Source organism: Fundulus heteroclitus, unplaced genomic scaffold (assembly GCF_011125445.2).
Source record: "Fundulus heteroclitus isolate FHET01 unplaced genomic scaffold, MU-UCD_Fhet_4.1 scaffold_63, whole genome shotgun sequence".
NCBI lineage: Eukaryota > Metazoa > Chordata > Actinopteri > Cyprinodontiformes > Fundulidae > Fundulus > Fundulus heteroclitus.
The window spans coordinates 1188566-1212333 of record NW_023397066.1 but is presented as its reverse complement, the minus strand read 5'-3'; the positions used below and the strand labels follow the sequence as shown (position 1 = coordinate 1212333).

The 23768-nt window shown below is 40.2% G+C and overlaps 2 protein-coding genes across 5 annotated transcripts in view; both read right to left on the bottom strand.

Moving 5' to 3' along the window:
* Positions 1-23768, bottom strand: part of LOC118561425 (gastrula zinc finger protein XlCGF8.2DB-like) — a 116172-nt gene that overhangs the window by 3930 nt on the left and 88474 nt on the right. The window contains exon 1 of one of the 3 annotated variants that reach the window (XM_036133499.1): positions 2076-2532. The exons of 1 other annotated variant lie outside the window; for it this stretch is intronic. In XM_036133499.1, coding sequence (XP_035989392.1) covers positions 2076-2100 — 25 coding nt within the window. In that variant the 5' untranslated portion in view covers positions 2101-2532. Of the gene's footprint in view, positions 1-2075; positions 2533-23768 lie in introns of those variants that run through there. One more of the 3 variants, XM_036133497.1, reaches the window with a different exon arrangement.
* Positions 2615-18676, bottom strand: LOC105925121 (zinc finger protein OZF). Of its 2 annotated transcripts, XM_036133484.1 has the most exons (5): positions 17852-18676; positions 16984-17069; positions 13964-14476; positions 4490-6092; positions 2615-3577 (listed from the first exon to the last, which is right to left on the bottom strand). In XM_036133484.1, the coding sequence occupies exons 2-4, from the start codon at positions 17006-17008 to the stop codon at positions 4543-4545; spliced, it is 2088 nt and encodes a 695-aa protein (XP_035989377.1). In that variant the 5' UTR covers positions 17009-17069; positions 17852-18676; the 3' UTR covers positions 2615-3577; positions 4490-4542. The 2 variants fall into 2 exon arrangements, with proteins under 2 accessions (XP_035989377.1, XP_035989378.1); XM_036133485.1 differs by lacking the exon at positions 13964-14476.

Below are 23768 nucleotides of genomic sequence, written 5' to 3'. Positions count from 1 at the left end.
ACACACACACACACACATACATTATATATATATATATATATATATATATATATATATATATATATATATATATATATATATATATATATATATATATATATTAGGGCTGGGCAACGATTAAAATATTTAATCGCGATTAATCGCACTGATTAATCGCGATTAATCGCGATTAATCGCATTGTATTTACAAACTCCAAGAGTGAATTCAAAAGTAGTGTAAAGAGCACTTTTATTTTAATGTTCTGCTGCCATATGAACAAAAGTGTTGTAACATTTGTAGCACTTATCAGTAACACATATTTAGTGTAAAGCTCAACTTAAACATGTAAAACAAAAAATAGCAATAATAATAAATTAAAGCTTATTGCCACTGACAGGGAATTCTCTTTATGGGGAAAAAATCTACCAAAAACAGGCAATTTCTGAGGTAACCGCAGGGAGCAGCATTACCATTTTATGTTCAATACCAAAGTTTAACTTGGCAGTGGTTACAACTAACGTGTTTCTGTCATATTCCATGCTGGAAGAACTTTAAACTGAAATGCTTGCTAACTCGATATGCTTGCGTTTATTTGACGTTGACACGCGGTTTTTTGTTGTTGCTTTCTCGCGCGCATATAGTGAATGGCAGGGAAAAACAGGCAAAAACACATGGATACTTTGAAACGAGAAGCGACTTCACCGACGGCGTCTAAGCAGACCCCCCCCCTCCGCGCTCCGCTCCGCACAAAACTTGTTCTGTTCGCCAACTCACCGCCTCGCCCCGCCTAAGCTCGCTCGCGGTACCTGCGGGAAACACCGCCTTCCGCATGTCGGCTTTGTTTTTTTCCGGCCAGCACCTTTCTTCCTCTTTGAATCTGAGGCTGGGCTGACAGCGAGGTTATTGGCGCATTATCGCCACCTACTGTTCTGATTCAAACCCCTACACCGCAGCAACAGACCTTCACAAAATAAAAGCATGTGACCAACATGCGTTAACGCGCGTTAAAGAAAATATCGCCGTTAATAGTCTAATGAGTTAACGCGAAATTAACGCGTTAACTTGCCCAGCCCTAATATATATATATATATATATATATATATATATATATATATATATATATATATATATATATATATATCTATATATATATATATATATATATATATATATATCTATATATATATATATATATATATATATATATATATATATATATATATATATGCTGCACAGTGGCGCAGTGGGTAGCACTGTTGCCTTGCAGCAAGAAGGTCCTGGGTTCAAGTCCACCTCTGGGTCTTTCTGCATGGAGTCTGCATGTTCTCCCTGTGCATGCGTGGGTTCTCTCCGGGTACTCTGGCTTCCTCCCACTGACCAAAAACATGACTGTTAAGTTAATTGGCCTCTCCAAATTGTCCTTAGGTGTGAGTGTGTGCGTGAATGGTTGTTTGTCCTGTTTGTCTCTCTGTGTTGCCCTGCGACAGACTGGCGACCTGTCCAGGGTGTACCCCGCCTCTCGCCCACAGAACGCTGGAGATAGGCACCAGCAACCCCCGCGACCACATGAGGGATAAGCGGTTTGGAAAATGGATGGATGGATGGATATATATATATATATATATATATATATATACGTATGTGTGTATATATATATATATATATATGTGTTTATATATATATATATACACACACACATATATATATGTGTGTATATATATATACATATACATGACAAATCAACATGTTTATCTGACCACGTTTATTCTTCTTCTCCCCATCATCACTGGGTTTATAGCATCGTTAATGATGATGAATTTTATTGTTCCAAAGGAAATTTGTCTTGGGTACAGAGAAATTCATATGCATTAATATTGTTTGTCGGAGCGTCTAGATGATCTCCATGTGGACTGAACAGATGGTACCAGACATGTTCTGGTTCTGCTGCAGCCTTTCAGAACCATCAACCTCTGCAGCACCAGAGCTCTGAGTAAACCCAGTTGCTGTCCAGCCCTGTTGAGCAACAGCAGCTGCAGTTGCAGCAACTATCAGCAACTGCTCCATGGAACACATCAGCACCGTTATCCGGACCTACCAGAACTTTGTCTCTGCAGCTCCATGGCGGTTCTGCTCAGCTTTAGTTCTGGTTCCAGTTGATAGCCATCATCCTGCGGAGACCATGGAGCTCCTCCTCGTAGCGGACGATGGTTTTCTCAACCTCTGAGAAGATTTCTTCAGCAGCAGCAGTTAGTCGCTCTCTGATAAACTCTCTCAGATGCTGAACTGAAGACATTGTTGCTGAAACTACGCAGAGATTCAGCTGATACTCCACAACACAACCGTCTTCCAGCCGAGCTGCTGCTGGAGCCTTTTAGATTCACTTCCGGTGGACGTCACTGAGACAAAGCAGCTGATTGGTCCATCTACCGCCCCCTGCTGGACTGGAGTGGAGCAGCAGATCGGCAGCAACAACAGACTCTGAACCAGAGCAGAACTTTTCTAAACTGTCATTAATGGAGCAGATATTAACCAGGAATACTTTTAAAAGTAAACGTTTGTTTTTCAGCTGTTTCAGTGCTTGTTTCAGAGTCTCCATATATATTTGGTCTCCAAATATAAGAATTGTATTGAACAAGGACTCAAAAATGTAAACATGAATGCAAAATCAATTATCAATAAAACATGTATTTGACATCTATTGAAAATCAATATAAGCAGTTGAATCGACCTGCTGTACTAGACCCTATTTGACCCAAGGCTAGTCATTGTAATCAAATTTAAACATTGCAGCCAACAGTTAATTGGATAAATCTGAAAGGCATCAGAAGAACTGACACCCTCTTATCTTACTCTAGAGATTTTACACATGCATGCTAAGAATGTCAATCAAGCTTACTAGAGTGGTCAGGATTTAAAATAAAAAAATATTTAAAATAAAACAGAAAACCTACACGATTCCTCAATATATAAGATCCTTGGAAATAACCAAAATCTTGATGACAGATTGGAAGGACACTTCGAAAAAGGGGGAAAAAAACTCTAAGTGACAAGTTTTTTGAGTAAATAAAATGTGATCATTAAAAGATAAAATTCAAGATTAAAATGATACAAAAATATCAAGTTTAGAAAAGAAAAACAAGGATTAAAAAGCTTATTCAGCTGCTTCTAAAAATAGTAGATGAAAAAGGCAAAAAACTTTGATCCTGCTCTGGAGAATTATTCTTGCGATTTTTTTAAATTTCTATCAGTAACGTACAATAAGGAATACAAAAATGAAGAAGTTTGCCAACATAAACTCTCCGAACATAAAACATCTCAACACTTAACTGAAAGAAAAAACATATCAGTCTATTACTCAGCCTTGAAATGTGTAGATATTTCTTAGGTGAAAGAACTGAGTGTAAAACATTGCTTCAATCTAAAAAACAGAATAGATCTTCAAGAAAGACTTTACATTTTTAGAAAAGACAAGACTCCAATCCAGAAGGTGACAGCAGATGGCCTCTAATGGAAAACTAAAAGGAAGAATATTTGTTTAAAAAAACAAAAAACAAACAAACAGAAAAAACAGACTACTTCTCACTTTTGTGTTTTCATTTTGCATGCCGCTACTACCATCTAATGTAGAACAGATTACTAGATCAATGTCTGCTGGTGGTTCCTAGAGTCTCTAAAAGTAGAATGGGAGGCAGATCCTTTAGCTATCAGGCTCCTCTCCTGTGGAACCAACTCCCAGTTTTGGTCCGTGAGGCAGACACCCTGTCTACTTTTAAGACTAGGCTTAAAACTTTTCTTTTTGACAAAAATAATAACTAGTGACTCATGTTACTCTCAGCCACCTTTATAGTTTTACTGCTATAGGCTTAGGTTACTGGAGTATATCAGGATCTAATTTTCTCACTATATTGAGTTCTACTGTTCTTCAATTATGCATTATGTGTTGTCATTTCTGCTTTAACTTTCTGTTCTCTCTCTTTTCTCTTCATAGTAGGTACACCTGGTCTGGCGTTCTGTTAACTGTGACATCATCCAGAGAAGACGGCTCACCCGCTACTACCATCTAATGTAGAACAGATTACTAGATCAATGTGTGCTTCTGTGCTTTTTTGTCTCTCTTGTTGTGTCTGTTCTGTCTTCTGTAACCCCAGTCGGTCGAGGCAGATGACCGTTCATACTGAGCCCGGTTCTGCCGGAGGTTTTTTTTCCCGTTAATGGGTGGTTTTTCTTCCCACTGTCGCTTCATGCTTGCTCAGTATGAGGGATTGCAGCAAAGCCATGTACAATGCAGATGACTCTTCCTGTGGCTCTACGGTTCCCCAGGAGTGAATGCTGCTTGTCGGGACTTTGATGCAATCAACTGGTTTCCTTATATAGGACATTTTTGACCAATCTGTATAATCTGACCCAATCTGTATAATATGATTGAACTTGACTTTGTAAAGTGCCTTGAGATGACATGTTTCATGATTTGGCGCTATATAAATAAAATTGAATTGAATTGAATTGAATTTCATGTGAAGGTTCAAACTGCCACCTTGAGCGAAGCTTTGTCCAAATAGTCCTCATGAAATAGGCTTCTCACCTGTGTGGGTTCTCATGTGAACATTTAAACTGACTAGTTGAATGAAACCTTTTCCACATGTCTGACATGAAAAAGGCATCTCACCTGGGTGGGTTCTCAAGTGATCATTTAAAAGACTCAGTCGAGTGAAACTTTTTCTGCATGTCAGACAAGAAAAAGGTCTTTCACTTGTGTGGGTTTTAATGTGACTATTTAAATGACTTGGTCCAATGAAACTTTTTCCGCATGTCTGACAAGAAAAAGGCCTCTCACCTGTGTGGATTCTCATGTGAACTTTTAAAGTACATAAGCGAGAGTAAGTTTTTCTGCATATCTGACAAGAAAAAGGTCTTTCACCTGTGTGGGCTATCATGTGACTGTTTAAATTACTTCGTACAAGAAAAGTTTTTCCGCATGTCTGACAAGAAAAAGGCCTCTCGCCTGTGTGGACTCTCATATGAACATTTAGATCACTCAGTTGAGTGAAACCTTTTCCGCATGTCTGACAAGAAAAGGGCCTCTCACCTGTGTGGATTCTAATGTGAACATTTAAATTGCTTATTGAGGTGAAACTTTTTCCGCATGTCTGACAAGAAAAAAGTCTTTCTCCTTTGTGCGTTCTCATGTGACTTTTTAAGTCATTCGGTGCAATGATAGTTTTTCCACATATCTGACAAGAAAAACACCTCTCACCTGTGTGGGTTCTCATGTGAACATTTAAATTGCCTATTTGGGTGAAACTTTTCCCGCATGTTTTACAAGAAAAGGGCTTCTCACCTGTGTGGATTCTTATGTGAACATTTAAATTATCCATTGAGGTGAAACTTTTTCCGCATGTCTGACAGGAAAAAGGCCTCTCACCTGTGTGGGTTCTGTAATGCATTTTCAATTGATATTTCTTCTTCCAAGACTTTCCACAAACATCACATTTTAAAGACTTTTTCTTAGTGTCAGTGAAAGACTGACTCTCTGACCCAGTGGAGCTGCTTCCTTCCTGGTCTTTGGTTTGAACTACAGGAGAGATATGAAAGGAAAGCTGCTCAGTTCTTGGTTCTCCTTCATGTTCCTGAAGGGTAAAGGTCTCCATTAGAGCAACAGACTGCTTCTGGACAAGCTGCTCTCCCTCTTTACTGCTGCAGACATCCTCCTGATCCCTTCTAGTTGGTAAATGTTCAGGATCCTGCTGTTCATGTTTAAGCCTTGAAGAATCTGGTTCTTCCTTTTCTACCTTAATCCGTGGAAGTTCTGGGTTCTCTGGTTCTTCAATCAATGGTTCTGGTTCCATTTGTTCCTCTTTAGCCCATGAAGACTCAGGCTCCACCTGTTCTTCTTTAATCAGTGGAGGTGTTGGTTCCTCCTTTTCTTCTTTAGTACATGGAGGTACTAATTCCCCTTGTTCTTCAGTCAGAGGAGGATCTGGTTCCATCTGTTCCTCTTCAGTCCACCAACATTCTGCTTCCTCCTGGTCATGACTGGACCTTCTCCTCTGGTTGCAGAGATTTTGAATGGCAGAAACTTCCTCCTCCATGGAGACATGTTGCTTTTGGAGGTCTGTGGGGACAAAGAAGGAGATCATTAATATATTTCAACTGATGACTGTCTGTAGGCCACCACTCCCCTTAGGGGTGGTGGCCTACATTGTATGACGCCTTAGGCAGTATTGGAAGTGAACAATGGGGAAAACGTGTTTAATGGTTGGTTGCACGGCCCGTGGAGGTGGAGATCAACGCTTTCTATCGCCTACCAGCCGTAATAGTGAATCGGTGTGAAAAAACAAAACAGCTCTCTGAACAACGCCTTCACCTATGGCTGACACGGATATCCAGGTCCTATTTGGACGGTGTTAAGATGGAATACGCCAGAGTCTGCGGTGCTCACTTTGTCACAGGTAATTAACTGTTAAGTATTTAAAACATGTAAGAAGAATATATTAATAATAGGGCTTGGGCGTTATGACTTATTACTTTCCGCGGCTGCCATGTTGACTGCCTCCGCCGCCTCTACTGCCTATTACTACCGCGTACTGTACTCCCTCTCTCAGCCGTGTTTTAATTTGATTAATTTCACCTTAACTTGATTTCAACCATGGTAAACCGTTGCTGTATTGTGGGTTGTAACAGCGCAACACATGATCGCCATGGGAAAAACATAGAAACAGATTAATTTTCCACCGCTTTCCTGCCTGGAGGCGCAACCACGGAGAACAGCTGTTAGAGATAACAAAGAGTTGTCGGCTCGCTTGGATCGCGGCTGTAAGTCGACTGAACATAACTTTCCACAGTATCCCGATGTCAATGAGAGTGTGTTCTAAACGTTTGAAACACATAGCAGCAAGTTAAAAGTACATTACATGCGTGAGTGGTTGTTAGCGCTAACGGTTAGCATGTGCCAGAGCCCGTCTCAGCACAGCTTACCTTTGAACGAGTTACTGTGTTCCCACTGTTTGCTGGCTTTATGATCTGCAGCTCCTACCGGCGCCAATACGGTAAATACAACTTAATTTTGCACTGGTCATTGTTCTGCTTAAATAATTAAAGCCGCGAGCGGCGTCGATCGGCCCTGCAGCCAAGCGCCTTCGCGCACCGCCGGCCGCCAGCCACCGCAGAAGCATGCGACGCATTTGCGTCGGATTGTTTACATTTTTACCATCTTATTAAAACTCACCCGTCCACGTATGATGGCGATTTCCTTGATGTACATAACCAGATGTGAACTGGTTGTGAGCCTCTAGACCCTTGTAAGCTCTCATTTCCTCAAGAGTGTGCAGAGGGTTTTCACCGAACACCAGGTAATGCATCTGGATTACGGCTAAACAAGGCACCGTGGAGGGCATAGGGGTCCATATGGTCGATCACGGAACATTTCCTCAGATATACGTCCTTATCTGGTCGCTCTAGCGTGCTGGCGTACTTATCCATTCGCGATATGATAATACGTGTACGACAACTAGACATAAGGAAGTGTGCCACCCAATATGGCGGACCGGAAGTTGGCCAGTGACGTCAGTGAAAACCCCCTATTGCTCCCCTGGCGCTGCACAGTGGCAGCCCACTGCTCCCCAGGGGGATGGGTTAAGATGCAGAAGTGAATTTCTCCTTTGTGAGATCAATAAAGTTCAATTATTATTATGCATCAGCCTGGTTGTTCCCTGAGATGCTGGACTTTAGCCATCACATAGTTCATCTAAAATGTGTTTGTTGTGCTTAATTTAGAAAGTAGGGTAATTTTCCAGGATCCCCTCCTTCATGCTAATTGTCAGCCCCTGGTAAAGGGAACTTGGTTGACATCAAATTCAAGGACCTGTCAACGACTTTCCAGGACATTTTCTCAAATTCAAAGACCATGCACGGTAACATGTACTGACTGCTACTGCTGAATGTTATCAATAAGCAAACATAAAACAATTCAGATTCTATAAACAAACTGAATAGCATAGAAGAGGCAGGATCAGAATCAATAAAACAAAGTGGACTGAATGTACAGCCTTCATTCATACCCACAATACATGGATATGTCTAGTGATGGTGGGATGAGGCTTTTTCGAAGCCTTGAAGCTCATCAGCAAAGATGGAGCAAAATCATATATTTTTCCTGAAGCCTCATATAAGCTTGAACGGCTGACTAAGGCCATCTAGTGGTACATAGATCAATATCAGACAGGACAAATGTGGGGAGTCTACATGTCCTCATTGCACAAAATGAGGGACTGGAAAATAATTATCTAAACAAATTAGCACACTGTTAATTAGTCCCCCCTTATTTAAGATAGTCCATGGGTTAAAGCAAAAATAATCAGTTTGACTGAAAAAGTCAGCCCATATATTCCCGGGCTGTGGACATCACGCCACATCAGTCACCTCCCTTGCTTATTGTGCAAAGTCAACATTAACCAAATCTGGTAGGTCTACAATTTCCAGTGACCATTCCTGTATCTCTCTTACCTTTCAGCTTCAGAGCCTTGGTTTCATCCTGGACAGCCTCCCATCCTTTCCTTCACTTTCCACATCATCACCTGGTTAACTTTCATCTCGGCAGCATCTAGTTCCTCCTTCACACTTTTGCCAAACTGCTTCACAGTCCACTCACCTCTTGACTTTACAATTTCACCTTCCTTCCCTCCCTGTCCTCCAGAAAACCTCCATAAACTGCAGCTAGTACAAAGACAGCAGCTTCATCATTACATCATCTACTTCACTCCTGTACATTAACTCCACTGGCTCCCTGTCCCATTAAATATAAATTAATCCTATGAACATACAAGGCCGACCACAATCCTGGACAATGCAGGAGACATAACCAACACTATGATGACGTCATATATTTTAATTTAACACAGATTGCACATTACAATAATCAGTCTGTTTTTCGTATTATTGCACAGCAATTAATTATCACAACTCATGAGTTTATAAAAAAAAAAGCATTATTTAACTTTTTTGAAGTCTAATAAAACAATTCTGTTTTAGCCCTGTGACTGGCGACCTGTCCAGGATGTAATCTGTGTCCCCCTGTGACAGATACACTTACCAATGAGGCTGTTGTCAGCTGTTCATTCCGGTGAACTTTCTGACCTGCTGGTTCGCATAAATCCAAAGAAAACTTTGACCACCGCTACTTTCATTCATGCCATCTGAGGGCACTTTAAAATGCTCTCCAAAAAGTTAAAATGATGAAATAAACCTCAGATTGGCAGATGTCCGCTTCACAAAGACCCGCCCTACGCTCTTTCTGATTGGCTAATGTCCCGGCTCTGCCAGGGTTCATTGGATGAAAGCAGCTTCTGTTTAATACCTTGCATAAAAAGTCTAGACAGAACTTTTTGGCTCATTTTCCAAATGACGGAAATCTGTCGCAGCGACGGAGAACTTTAACCCCTGAGATAGTCTCAGTAAAAATGCTTGTAATAAATGTAAAAACATAATAGCCTAAAGGGCCACTGTGACTGGGTCTAATTTCTTCCAAATAAATTAAATTAAATTTTATTTATTTGCGCCAATTCATGAAACATGTAATCTCAAGGCACTTTACAAAGTCAAAATCAATCATATTATACAGATTGGGTCAGATTATACAGATTGGTCAAAAATGTCCTATATAAGGAAACCAGTTGATTGCATCAAAGTCCCGACAAGCAGCATTCACTCCTGGGGAACCGTAGAGCCACAGGGAGAGTCGTCTGCTTTGTACATGGCTTTGCAGCAATCCCTCATGAGCAAGCATGAAGCGACAGTGGGAAGAAAAACTCCCCATTAACGGGAAGGAAAACCTCCCGCAGGACCTCAGTATAAACGGTCATTTGCCTCGACCGACTGGGGTTACAGAAGACAGAGCAGAGACACAACAAGAGAGACAAAAAAGCACAGAAGCACACATTGATCTAGTAATCTGTTCTACATTAGATGGTAGTAGCGGGTGAGCCGTCTTCTCTGGATGATGTCACAGTTAACAGAACGCCAGACCAGGTGTACCTACTATGAAGAGAAAAAGAGAGAGAGCAAAAAGTTAAAAGCTGAAATGACGACAACAAGGAATGCAAAACAGGAGAACAGTAGAAATCAGTAGAGTGAGAAAAATAGACCCTGATGTCCTCCAGTAGCCTAAGCCTATAGCTGCACAGTGGGGCAGTGGGTAGCGCTGTTGCCTTGCAGGTTGAACTTCTGGGTTTGATTCCAACCCTGGGTCTTTCTGCATGGAGTTTGCATGTTCTCCCTGTGAATTGCGTGGGTTCTCTCCGGGTACTCCGGCTTTCTCCCACAGTCCAAAAACATGACTGTTAGTTTAATTGGCTTCTCTAAATTGTCCTTAGGTGTGAATGGTTGTTTGTCCTGTCTGTCTCTGTGTTGCCCTGGGACAGACTGGCAACCTGTCCAGGGTGTACCCCGACTCTTGCCCAGTGAATGCTGAAGATAGGCACCAGCAACCCCATAGGGAATTAAGCAGGTCAGAAAATGGATGGATGAATTACATTGAAAATTCATCAGGATTTATGGATAAATATAGCAGTGTCATCAGCATAACAGTGGAAGTTAATCCATGGTATCTGATAATTTTGCCAATCAGAGGCAGATATATATAGTAATTATATACACCAGAGCTGTTTCAGTGCTATGATGAGCTCTGAAGCCTGACTGAAACTCCTAAAGTAGGTCATTGCTTTGTAAATGTTCACAAAGTTGATTAGCAACTACTTTCTCAAGAATTTTAGATAAGAAAAGAAGATTAGATATAGGTCTGTAATTTACTAACTCATCTTGATCAAGAGATGGTTTCTTAAGTAAAGGTTTAATAACAGCTACTTTAAAAACCTGCGGTACATATCCATTTACTAAGGATAGATTAATGATGTCTAAAATAGGACCACTGATCAGAGGGAATACCTCCTTAAACAACGGCTTACTGCTCCTAAACTGGCGGAAACCTCCTCCTCTAGAGCTCTCCATTGTTAAAATAATTTGCATGTTGCAGTCCACAGCAAAATAGCTATACTCAAAAATCCCAAGGTCTGCAACCATCCATCCATTTTCTGACCCGCTTAATCCCTCATGGGGTCACGGGGGTTGCTGGTTCCAATCTCCAGCGTTCACTGGGTTCACCCTGGACAAGTTGCCAGTCTGTCCCAGGGCAACACAGAGACAGACAGGACAAACAACCATTCACACCTAAGGACAATTTAGAGAAGCCAGTTAACCTAATACTCATGTTTTTGGACTGTGGGAGGAAGCTGGAACACCCAGAGAGAACCCACGCATGCACAGGGAGAACATGCAAACTCCATGCAGAAAGACCCAGGGTTGGATTTGAACCCAGGACCTTCTTTAGAACCTTCTTGCTGCAAGGCAACAGCGCTACCCACTGCCCCACTGTGCAGCCCTAAATGAATCCTATAACACGTAAAAAATAACAACGTAAAAACTTCATTTTGATAAAGGCCTGACTGAGCACTTTAGCTGAAAGCTCACCTAAGTATGAGCTGTACAATAACAAAGGTAACACAATGTAGGCAGAGACATATTTAACGACTAAAAATGAGACTTAAGCTGATGAAATTCCAATTTGAAATTGTGTCCAAGCTTGTTTATAGTAGCCTTCAGTAAAATAACTGCAGACAATCCTTACATCCATATATTCTCAGATTGATTTGTTGTTCACTGCAGATATCAGGGCTCGCTGAGCTAGGTTCCATTCTTTAGGACACATTCAACACCATGCAATTTCTGAATAAAGCCTACTAATGTCACGATGACTGCAGGACACTGCTAAAGGTATAATGGACTATCTTTAGCTTAGCGGTTAGCTTCGGCTTCAGCCGTTCATTGTAGTTCCACTGCTCTCACTGTATTCTCTAAAAATGGCTGAGAGTCACAAGAAGCAAACTGGCTTACAACTTTATGAGCAGAAGAGGAAGGCCTCAGTAGAAATAAATAATAGAGGAGCGATCAAGAGTTAGCACACAGATTCAGCTAGTAACCACTGATCAGGCCCAAAATCTGGGTGTAGTGATGGACTCAGACCTGGACCTTCAAAGGCATCTACACACAAGTAACATGACACCAACTGTAAGTTTGCTCTGTCCACAAGTAAGTGTACCCCAGCTTGCTCTGAACTCCGACAAACAAAGATGATGTAATTGTGGTGAAAGTGAAACTCACAGTGTTACAAGAGGCATTTCTGCCTGATCTACTAAGATTAAGACAAAAAGGAAAATCCAAATGAATGACGAATCAGTGAAGATATTTCAATGTAACCATGAACAAATCGATGTTAAAGCCCAAATTACAATAGAAAACATATACCGAACTTAAAATATATATTATAGTATAGATTTTTTCTAAGCATCTGTTCGGTACATTGATGGGTTCAGACGAGGGCAGTCTCAGTAATGTGGTGAACACAGAAACCCGACTGAAAAACATCAAAGCTGTTGGTCATTGAAAAGAAGCTATTTAACCCTCTAATTCTTTGAATTTTCTCTGCAATGAAATTGGCAAATTCATTGCAGGCCCTGGTAGAGTGGCCTTCCAGTGGTACAATCACAGGAGTGTTTATGAGTCTTTCAACTGTGGGGAACAAAGCGCGAGCATTGTTGACTTAAGTCAAACCTGAAAGTCTGCTGAGGTGTCCAGAATGTCACTGGAACTAAGGGGCCAAGCCCTGAAAAGCAACAGAACATCAGCAACGTGGGATACCTGGACATCTGGGAACAGGCGTCTGTTTGTTTACACCACCTGCATCCACAATGCTGCTTTCATTTTCTGTTCTTTTGTATGTTTTCTTTTATGCAGTTTTAAACACCGCTTTTAGCAGCCTGCTAAAAGCGTCACTAAATAGCGCCACTGTACTGCTGGCTTGTTGCCCGCTGTGCAATTGCTGTCACGTGCTGCAAGAACAGCCAGCAATAATTTTTGGTGGAGTGACAGCAAGCAAAAGTGACGACTTTGTCGCTCCAATTTGACCGCATCTTTACATTTATGACAGGATTTTCTTTGCCTTTTTTATTGACATACAAATACGAATTATTAGAATCCTGCACACATCTTTTTGACAGCTGTCTCACTCCATACCAGACATACTTTCCTAATATATTACTATCAAAAAAGGTTTATATAATTTTGGCTGTACATCTGTGTAAAACCTCAGATGACTACTAAATTTTGAGTTTTAGCTTCATGCGGAAATAGTATTAATAATAGTAATATCATCTTTATTGTCATTGAAACATACATTACAATGAAATGTGTTCTCTGCTTTTAACCCATCCCCCTCAGGGAGCAGTGGGCTGCCATGTGCGGCGCCCGGGGAGCAATCAGGGGTTAAGGGTCTTGCTCAGAGACCCAGAGTGCAGGCGCTGGGGATCGAACCGGGTACTTGCATCCTTCTCTGAGTGCAAGCGCACTGCTCTAACCACTCAGCCACCACCTCCCCTAATTCAGCATCCTAGCTTTAACAAAACTTTTTCACATTTTCCACATGAAAAAGGCCTCACCCCTGTGTGGATTCTCTGGTGTATAGTCAGTTCATAACTTCAAATGAAACCTCTGCCACATGTTTTACAGGAAAAAGGCCTCTCACTGCTATGAATTTACTTGTGTGCACTTAAATTTCTAATTGTAGAGAAACATCTTCGTCATGTCTGACAAGGAAAAGGCTTCTCTTTTAACTTTTAAATAACCCTTTTGAGTAAAATGTTTTCCACAAGTTCTACACGGAAAGGGTTTCACTTCAGGGTGGGTTTAGTAATGCCGTGTTAAAATTAGACTAAGACTTACTAAATCTGCCACAAATGTCATATTTGAAATGCCTTTTCTCTGTGTGAGTATGAGACTGACTCTCTGACCCAGTGGACCTCCTTCCTTCCACATCTTTGGTATCAACTAAAGGAGATATGTGAATAGGAAAAGCTTCAGTTTTTGGTTCTCTTTCACCTTTCTGAAGAGTAGAAGTCTCCATCAGAGCAGTGGACTTCTTCTGTTCTCCATCCTGACCACTGTGAAGGTCCTTCTGCTCCTGTCTAGTTGGTAAATGTTCTGGTACCATGTGTTCATGATTAAGCTGTGAAGAATCTGGTTCCTTTACTTCCTCCATCAGTGAACATTCTGATTGATTTTGTTCTTCAAACAGACAAGGTTCTTGAGTTTCCTTTACTTCTTTAATCAGGGGAGGTCCTGGTTCTTCCCTTCTTTCATTTAGTGGATGTTCTGGTTCCTCCTGTTTCAAATTAACACAGGAAAACTCTGGAATGTTATTTTCCTCTTTAATCCACTGAGGTCTTGGCATCTCTTGTTCTTCATTTAAAGCAGGATCTGGTTCCATCTTTTCCTCTTCAGTCCTCTGAGCTTCTACTTCCGTCTGATCATGACTGGACCTTCTCCCCTGGTTACAGAGCTGTGGGACAGCAGAAGCTTCCTCCTCCATGAAGGCATGAGGCTTTTGGGTTTCTATGGGGACAAATGAGGACATTGTTATAATAATAACACTGATGACTGTCTCAGGCATCTGCCCAGATGATCATAGAGATCCTGAGGCCTATTTTACAAAACCAAGATAGAGGATTAAGCCAGGCTTTTCCTGATGTCGTCGTTGAATTAAGCCTCGACTCAGTTTGACAAAACAAGTAAAGACTCAGTGTCCCAACAACTGTTAATGAAAATAATATAATGGTATTAGATATTATCATGAATAGGTAAGTTCATTGCCTGCTATATATCCTACATTAACTTCTTTCGATCTGTTTTAGAGTCTATGCTTAGTGCTTTAAAAGCAAACAATAATGTTATCAATAATTAATCCCTTTAATGAATGCTGATGAGGTGAACATTGTCTTGCAAAGGTTGTCTGCTGAAAAACTGCCACTGAAAAGGTATCTCCCCTGCCCATCTTTAAAGCAGATTTCACAATGGTTAACTACTATCATCAAATATCCATACTTCATGTTATATCTATAATCTTAGAAAAGATTGTCTACAGAAGACTGAGCAGTTTTCTCAAAAAAAGAACAATATATTACACGAACAACAGTTCATCTTTTTCAACTCCAACAACTATGGCGTTGCATCCCTCCCACCTGTTGTGCTGCTCTGGATTAGCTTTGTGAACATCTGTACAGTTTTTGCAAGGGCCATTCAACTTACATGACTTTTGCTTTGATTAAATGATCAATTGTTCTTCAGTGAAGCACACTTATTTTAGGATATTGAACATAATTTGGGAGGGTTTTAGCTTTCATATTAGCCATTTCTAAAGCCAATGCATTAATCAAGTTATAAGCTATTGTTTCTACAAAATGGATAAGTGACAAGACTTTTGTCAGGGACTGTATCTCTCCCACCTTTCAGCTTCAGAGCCTTGGTTTCATCCTGGTCAGCCTCTCCATCCTCTCCTTCACTTTCCACATCCATAACATCACCTGGTTAACTTTCATATTAGTAGAATCAAGCAAGTTCTTCCTTCAAACTTTTCCTCAACTGGTTCACAGTCCACTCACCTCGACATTACAGTTTCAACTCCCTTCCCTCCCTGCCCCGCAGAAATTCCTCCATGAACTGCAACATGTACAAAAGTCAGCAGCTTGCATCATTACATCATCTACTTCACACCTCAACATTAACTCCACTGGCTCTCTGACATATTCAATATAAATCAATCCTATGAACTTTGAAGGCCAACCACAGCCTTGTTATTTTGTAAATTTCTGACTTAATATCTATCCAAGTGAATGCAAGTTCAAATCTTTGCTATGCTATTCATCTTTTTTATTATCATATTTAGTACTATGTTTATCCATAAGTGATTATAAAGGGCTTATAACTAAAGGTTATATTAAAAGGGGAACCACACTACTGAAATACTGAAGACAACAGGAAAGTGATTTAAAACTAAAACTGGGACTTTAAGGTTACATACCTGATCGGCCATGGATACAGGTGCCTTGGTTCTGTAGCTGACTCACACAGGGTGACCACGTGTCTAACAGATTCCTGGGTCAATGTGAGCTTCTGTGCTTTCTGTGTCTCTGCTCTGTCTTCTCTAAGCCCCAGTGGGTGGAGGCAGATGAGCGTTCACACTGAGCCCGGTTCTGGTTCTGCTGGAGGTTCTCCTCCCTGTTAAAGGGGAGTTTTCCTCTCCACTGTCGCTTCATGCATGCTCAGTATGAGGGATTGCTGCAAAGCCATCAATAATGCAGACGACTGTCCCGGTAGCTCTACGCTTCTTCTGGAGTGAATGCTGCTTGTTAACTGGGTTCCCTTAGGACTTTTATTGACCAATCTGCATAATCTGAATGAATTTGACTTTGGAAAGTGCCTTGAGATGACATGTTTCATGAATTGCCGCTATATAAAATTGAAAAGAATTAAAAATGTAATTAATACCCAAATGTGGGAGAACAGAAAGCTTGTGAGGGACAATAAAAAGATGCACATGATTTAATTAGAAAAATTTTATTAAAAATTTGCATAAAGTTAAATATTGTTGAAGTTAATCTTTGCTGCTATATATATATATATATATATATATATATATATATATATATATATATGTGTGTGTGTGTGTGTGTGTGTGTATACATGTTCAAATATATAGTAATGCACCAGAGCGCATGTCTGCCGAATGTGCGACATAAAACTAACTTCACTCCAGTACAAGTTATCCTGTCTGTCTATCTGACCACGTTTCTTCTTCTTCTCCCCATCATCACTGTGTTTATAGCATCGTTAGCATTAATATTCTCTGTCAGAGCGTCTAGATGATCTCCATGTGGACTGAACAGATGGTACCAGACATGTTCTGGTTCTGCTGCAGCCTTTCAGAACCATCAACCTCTGCAGCACCAGAGCTCTGAGTAAACCCAGTTGCTGTCCAGCCCTGTTGAGCAACAGCAGCTGCAGTTGCAGCAACTATCAGCAACTGCTCCATGGAACACATCAGCACCGTTATCCGGACCTACCAGAACTTTGTCTCTGCAGCTCCATGGCGGTTCTGCTCAGCTTTAGTTCTGGTTCCAGTTGATAGCCATCATCCCGCTGAGTCCACCATAGACATCATATACGTAGACGCGTCATAGGGCGCAGGTTCGCACGTCAACGTCACCGCCATATTGTATGTGGCAGAAAAAAGTCGAGTTCTGTTATTGTGAACGTGGATCAGTGAAGATGCCTCACTCCTGTGCTGCAATAAATACACACACACACGCATATATATATATATATATATATATATATATATATATATATATATATATGTATGTGTGTGTGTTTATGTGTTATGAATATAAGGATAAATTTGTTAAATCTAAACATTGTGGTCTTCATTATTTCATAAACCCGTGTCACATGTGAACCTTTAGGAACAGACTTTTTGGGTGAGTATTAAAGAGGTAAAATTAATAATATGAGGAAAAAAAAGTCCTAAAGTAAAAATAAACTAACAAACACAAAAGTGATAATGTTATGATAAAAACATCATATTATGAGAATTAAGGGGGAACATTTCCAGAATAATCACAGTTTGCAGAATTATTTCACTCCTGGAGTAATAGGGCCAGGTTAGATTATTTTAATTATTTTTATTCTTTAGGAGAATAAATTCAGGAGAATGAAGCTAAAGGGATACGAAAATAAGCTTGTAATATTACAAAAAAGAAATACTAAGAATACAAAGTATATTCAGAGATTAAAGTCCCTCTGATACTGTTTAAGTGACTGAGTAACTGCCGATTTGCCACATTTAAGATGGCGGACGCTCTGACGCATCGCAGCATAGGCAGAACCCGCCCAATGACGCGTCTACTCTTATATTATGTCTATGGAGTCCACACACACTGCTGCTGGCGCTTGGTTTCACTTCCGGTGGACGTCACTGAAACAAAGCAGCTGATTGGTCCATTTACCGCCCCTGGTGGACTGGAGTAGAGCCGCAGATCGGCAGCAACAACAGACACGGAACCAGAGCAGAACTTTTCTAAACTGTCATTAATGGAGCAGATATTAACCAGGAATACTTTTATCAGTAAACGTTTGTTTTTCAGCTGTTTCAGAGTCTTCCTGCTCTAAGTAAGAACATTACAGCCAAAGTAGATACTACCAAGTACATATTGTATGTTTGGCATGTTCATATTTACACAACACAAAAAAAGAAAATAATACTCAGAGGGGCAAATGTTTTAACCAATGCAACATTCAGGACAAAAAATAAATAAAAAAATTTCAGAGAGGAGATCAAATTAAATGCACTTTTTGACTGAAAATACAAGGAAAACGTACAAGGAAAATATAAGGAATAAAAAAAATGAATTTTAACTAATTCGTTTAGTGTAAAGAAGCAAAATTTATGTTATGTTTGAGTGTTAGAGCTACTGAACCTTGTTGGCGGTGGTGGCCCCAGCTCCTTTTCCCTCAAGAAACCCCCACTTGTGCTTTAGAGACAGAAATCTATAATTTAACTTGTTTAATCTAGGAACGTCAGAGAAATGTTTACAGATACATCAGCGCTGACGGGCTCTTGATCTGACACAACGCAGCAAATAACAGTGTAGCTGATCCTCCCATAAGCGTTAGAAAGAAGTCTAGGTACACGCCATGCAAGGGCTGATCACTTCCTCACATGTCATCAGAGAAATAATGTCACCACTGGGCTGCTGTCTGATATATTGTGACATAGCCTTGTGTCTCAGACTATCAAAGTGAGCATGCAGCTCCCAAGATAACTGACTGTTCCACTCATGCATCCCATTTATAACAAGAATTATATTAATACTATAGTCACTACAGTTGGCATTCGTAAAACTATCAAACGTCAGCTGAACCCAGAAAAATGTATGAACATCCTGCCAAAAGGATTGTACTATGTCACATGTGGAAACCATGATCCAAATCCTGAGAGACCTTCTCACAAAACATTCAACTAGGAAGGCAATTTTATTTAGAAAACACTTTTCAGCAATAACACGATTCAAAGTGCTCTACATGAACAAAAACGGAAATAAAGCATTACAGAGACAGAGGACATTACAGAGGCACTGCATCAGAACAACAGCAGCAGGTCACATAGAGTATAAGCAGAGCTGTCAACTCTCCCGTTTTGGCCCGGAAACTACCGTATTTTACCTCTTTCCTCACTCAACAGGTGCCATAGCAGCGGAGCTGGATGACCAGATGGCCAAAACATGCTGATCTCAGCAATTTTCACTGATGGGCAACGAATCAAACAACAGAAAAACAGACCAAGAATTTGTCATTCTGACCAGACTCTAGCATGAGGTCACTCTGAAGGTCCTTACAAAGTTAATGGAGATGGCTAAATGCAACGTGGGAAATGCTGAAAATCTCACGTTTTGTCTCAGACGTTTTGTGGTATTGCTTTTCCTGTTTTCTATAGAAAAAGAGGCATCCCATGGCATAACCTTATAGCCTTTAATTCTGATAATGCAAGTGTCATTAAAAGGCAGAGACAACTCTGTTATCAGAGACTGTAGACAAGCCAGCCCCACATCCAGGACCTTGGCTGCATCTGTGGCATCAGAGCAATCCAGGCAGCGGTGGAAGACATCCTGGGGAAATATTCCCACTTTGATAAAAGGTAAATACATATAAATCAAATAGGCCCTCTATTTTTTCAGAACCGCAATTGATATTAATTTTTTTCTATCTTTCAGTGCAAAATTATTTGAAATCTACAAAGAGTTTGTAGAGTTCACTGATTCAGACCTGAAGCTCCTCAGGTGCTGCAGCACCAGATGGCTGAGTCTGTTAACCTGCATCCAGAGAGTGTTGAACCAGAGGGAGGCTCTACTGGTAAGGATAGTAACTCCTGTAGATATATACACAGTTTACTATTTCCTAACAATGTGCTTCAAGGAATGCAGCTCTAAATGAAACCAGGGAGCCAGCTTCCTGTGAATAATCACCTTATTTTTCATAGGAGCTACACTTTCTAATGCAGAACGCAATGAGGAAGTCACACCATTATCAAAAGAGTCTATTTGTGAATGGGAAGAAACAACATTGCTGCCATCTGCAGGGTATTTCTGCAATACTGAGGATATTAAAAATGGGGTTTGACCTGCATCTAGAGAGTGTTAAACCAGAGAGAGGCTCTACAGATAAGGATAGAAACTCCTATAGATATATTTCCTTTTTAATCAGAAATTGCTACTCTGTGTCCCGATGTACTGTCGGCCAAAGTGCGTGACCCTATAGTGAAGACCTACTTCACTGCCTGATCTGACCAGTGATGACATGTTTAGCCGCATGTTACTATTCAACCGCTGGTTGTCTAGGTGGTGTCCTGAAAACGACGTGGGCTACATTGATAACTGGCGAACTTTCTGGGGAAAACTTGGTCTGATCCGGAGAGGCGGCATCCATCCCATTTTGGATGGTGCAGCTCTTCTTTCTAGGAATCTGGCCGGATTTATTAGTTCTCCTAAATGCTGACAACTCAGGGTCCAGACCAGGAAGCAGAGCCGTAGTTTAACACACCTCTCTGCAGCTTCTGTACTGTTACCCACCCATTATCCTATTGAGACGGTGTCTTTCCCACGGCCAAAACTTAACAGATCAAAAACTGATCTAAAAGGAACAAATCATAAAAATCTAATAAAAATCAATACGGCTCACCTTGAACCAAAAAATAAAACAAATAAATGTGGCCTATTAAATATAAGGTCTCTCTCTCCAAAGACTTTGTTAGTTAATGAACTGATTTCTGATAAACAGGTATTTTTATTTTGTCTCACAGAAACCTGGCTACAAGAGGACTACGTTAGTATAAATGAGTCAACTCCCTCCAATTATTCAAATTTCCACATTCCCAGATCTGTGGGAAGAGGAGGAGGAGTGGCAACCATCTTTCAGTCTGATTTATTAATTAGTCCCAGGCCAATTAATAATTACAGTTCTTTGAACATTTAACCCTCAGTTTCCGTCATCCACATTGCAAAGTAATAAAACCTCTTCTGTTTGTTGTTTTGTATCGTCCACCAGGCCCTTACACTCAGTTTTTGGATCAGTTGTCAGACTCCTTATCTGATTTGGTGATAAACACTGACAAGGTTATTATAGTGGGTGATTTTAACATCCATGTTGACACAGAATGTGATAACCTTAGTGTAGCCTTTAAAACTATCCTAGATTCAATTGGTTTTACTCAAAATGTGCATAAACCGGTGCACTCTTGGCTCCATACTTTAGACCTTGTGCTGACATATGGCATTGATTGTGAAGAATTAACAGTATTGTCTCACAACCCTGTCCTGTCTGATCATTTTTTAATAAAATTTGAGTTTAATCTAACTGAGTTCTCCACCCCCCAAAGAGGGTTACATTATAGTAGATCTTTATTGGATAATGCTGTATCAAAACTTAAAGAGTCTGTCCCCTTTTTAATATCCTCAGTATTGCAGAAATGCCCTGTAGATGGCAGCAATGTTGTTTCTTCCAATTCACAAATAGATGTCTTTGTAAACGGTATGACTTTGTCATTGCGTTCTGCATTAGACAATGTAGCTCCCTTGAAAAAGAAGATGATTATTCACAGGAAGCTGGCTCCCTGGTTTAATTCAGAGCTGCGTTCCTTGAAGCACAATGTTAGGAAATTGGAGAGAAAATGGCGCTCTACACACCAAGAGGAATCCTACCTAATCTGGAGGGATAGTCTATTGTTGTATAACAAGACCCTTCGCAGAGTTAGAGCAGCATATTTTTTCATCATTAATTGAGGAGAATAAGAATAATCCTATATTTCTCTTCAGTACAGTTGCCAAACTTACACAGAGTCATAGCTCCATTGATCCATCCATTCCCTTAGCTCTTAGCAGTAACTTTATGGGATTCTTCATAAATAAAATCGATGCCATTAAAAATAAAATAATTGGCATCCTCCCACACATGATTACCCCGTCCTCAGTAAGTGAGGCAGTAGTGGAGGAATCTTTAGAACCTGCACAGTGTCTGAACTGTCTAGAAGCAGTAGAGCTTTCTGAGCTATCTAAAATATTAGCTTCATCTAAACCTTCTACCTGTATGTTAGACCCAATCCCAACCAAGTTGTTTATAGACATATTCCCTTTGATCAGTGGCACTATTTTAGACATGATTAATCTATCCTTAGTAAATGGATATGTACCACAGGCTTTTAAAGTAGCTGTTATTAAACCTTTACTTAAGAAACCTTCTCTTGATCAAGATGAGTTAGTAAATTACAGACCTATATCTAATCTTCTTATCTAAAATTCTTGAGAAAGTAGTTGCTAATCAACTTTGTGAACATTTACAAAGCAATGACCTACTTGAGGAGTTTCAGTCAGGCTTCAGAGCTCATCATAGCACTGAAACAGCTCTGGTGAAGGTCACTAATGATATTCTCATGGCCTCAGATAATGGACTTGTGTCCATACTCTTCCTGTTAGATCTCAGTGCTGCATTTGACACAGTTGATCACAAGGTTCAGTCCTTGGACCAATTCTCTTTACTATATGCTTCCGATTGGCAAAATTATCAGATAGCATGGGTTTAATTTCCACTGTTATGCTGATGACACTCAGCTATATTTATCCATAAATCCTGATGAATCCAATCAGTTACTTTGACTGCAGTCATGTCTTGATGACATCAAAAGCTGGATGACTTTAAATTTCCTTCACTTAAATTCTGACAAGACAGAAGTTGTAATCTTTGGACCAGAGTCCTCAAAAAAATAAACTTCTTAATCAATCACTTAATCTGGATGGTATTAACTTGGCCTCTGGTAAAAAATTTAACGTTTTTTACCAGAGTGCTGTTTCTGAGTGCTGCCCTCCAGCCTTTATCTGAATTTAATATTGCCATCCAGGTGGGTATCGATGAAATTGAATCAATACGATGAAACTGAATGAATACGTGAATAATAGTACTTTACAATTACATATTTGTGCTTATTGTAGCATCTTCATTTCACTTTTATTTTGGTTGTGACCAATGACATTTTCTGCAGTCAGAGGGAGTACTAACTCCTAGACTTGAAGAGGAAATGTGTCGGCGGATCAAGAGGATCCTGGGGTGTCGTGGGGACCGTCGTGGGTGAACGTCTCAGGGAGGTGGAGCATGGAGGACATCGGTTGGCTGATGAAGAGCTCTTCATTGGAGCAGACACAAAGGCTTTCATGAGAGCACAGAGCTCCCTGTGTCAGCTGAGAACAAAACATTTCAGTAAGTATATTACCCAGTTATACAATTATACCGTCTTTTAACAGTATGAGAGGATAGGCTGTAGTGTTTTTTTTTTACTCTTATGGTGTTTTTATTCATATGCTTGTTAGGTTCAATGAGCTGCCAGGACTAATGAAGGCTTTACTATGCGTTTCCCACAGCAATGCCAGTTCTGAAAGGGTATTTAGTATGGTGAGAAAGATTGTCACAGAGCATAGAATGTCATTAGACACCAGCACTGTTTCTGCTTTGCTTTCATGTAAAATAAACCAAAAAGGTCTTAAAGGATGCAAAGTCTACAACAAATCTGTATAAAAAGTTGTTGTTGTGAATGCCAGACAGCCACATGAGGAAACATGAGAAATTAAAAGAAAATGTTAATGGAAACTGTAAAATGAATTTTTTAACTCAAACATAAGCAATGCACATATAAGTTGAAAATATGTCAAATAAATACATGTGCTTTAATTCCCTCTGGAGTTTTCATCAAGGCTGTATTATAAATTGGGAATCTCCACACCATTTCAATGTCAACAAAGGTAGGCCT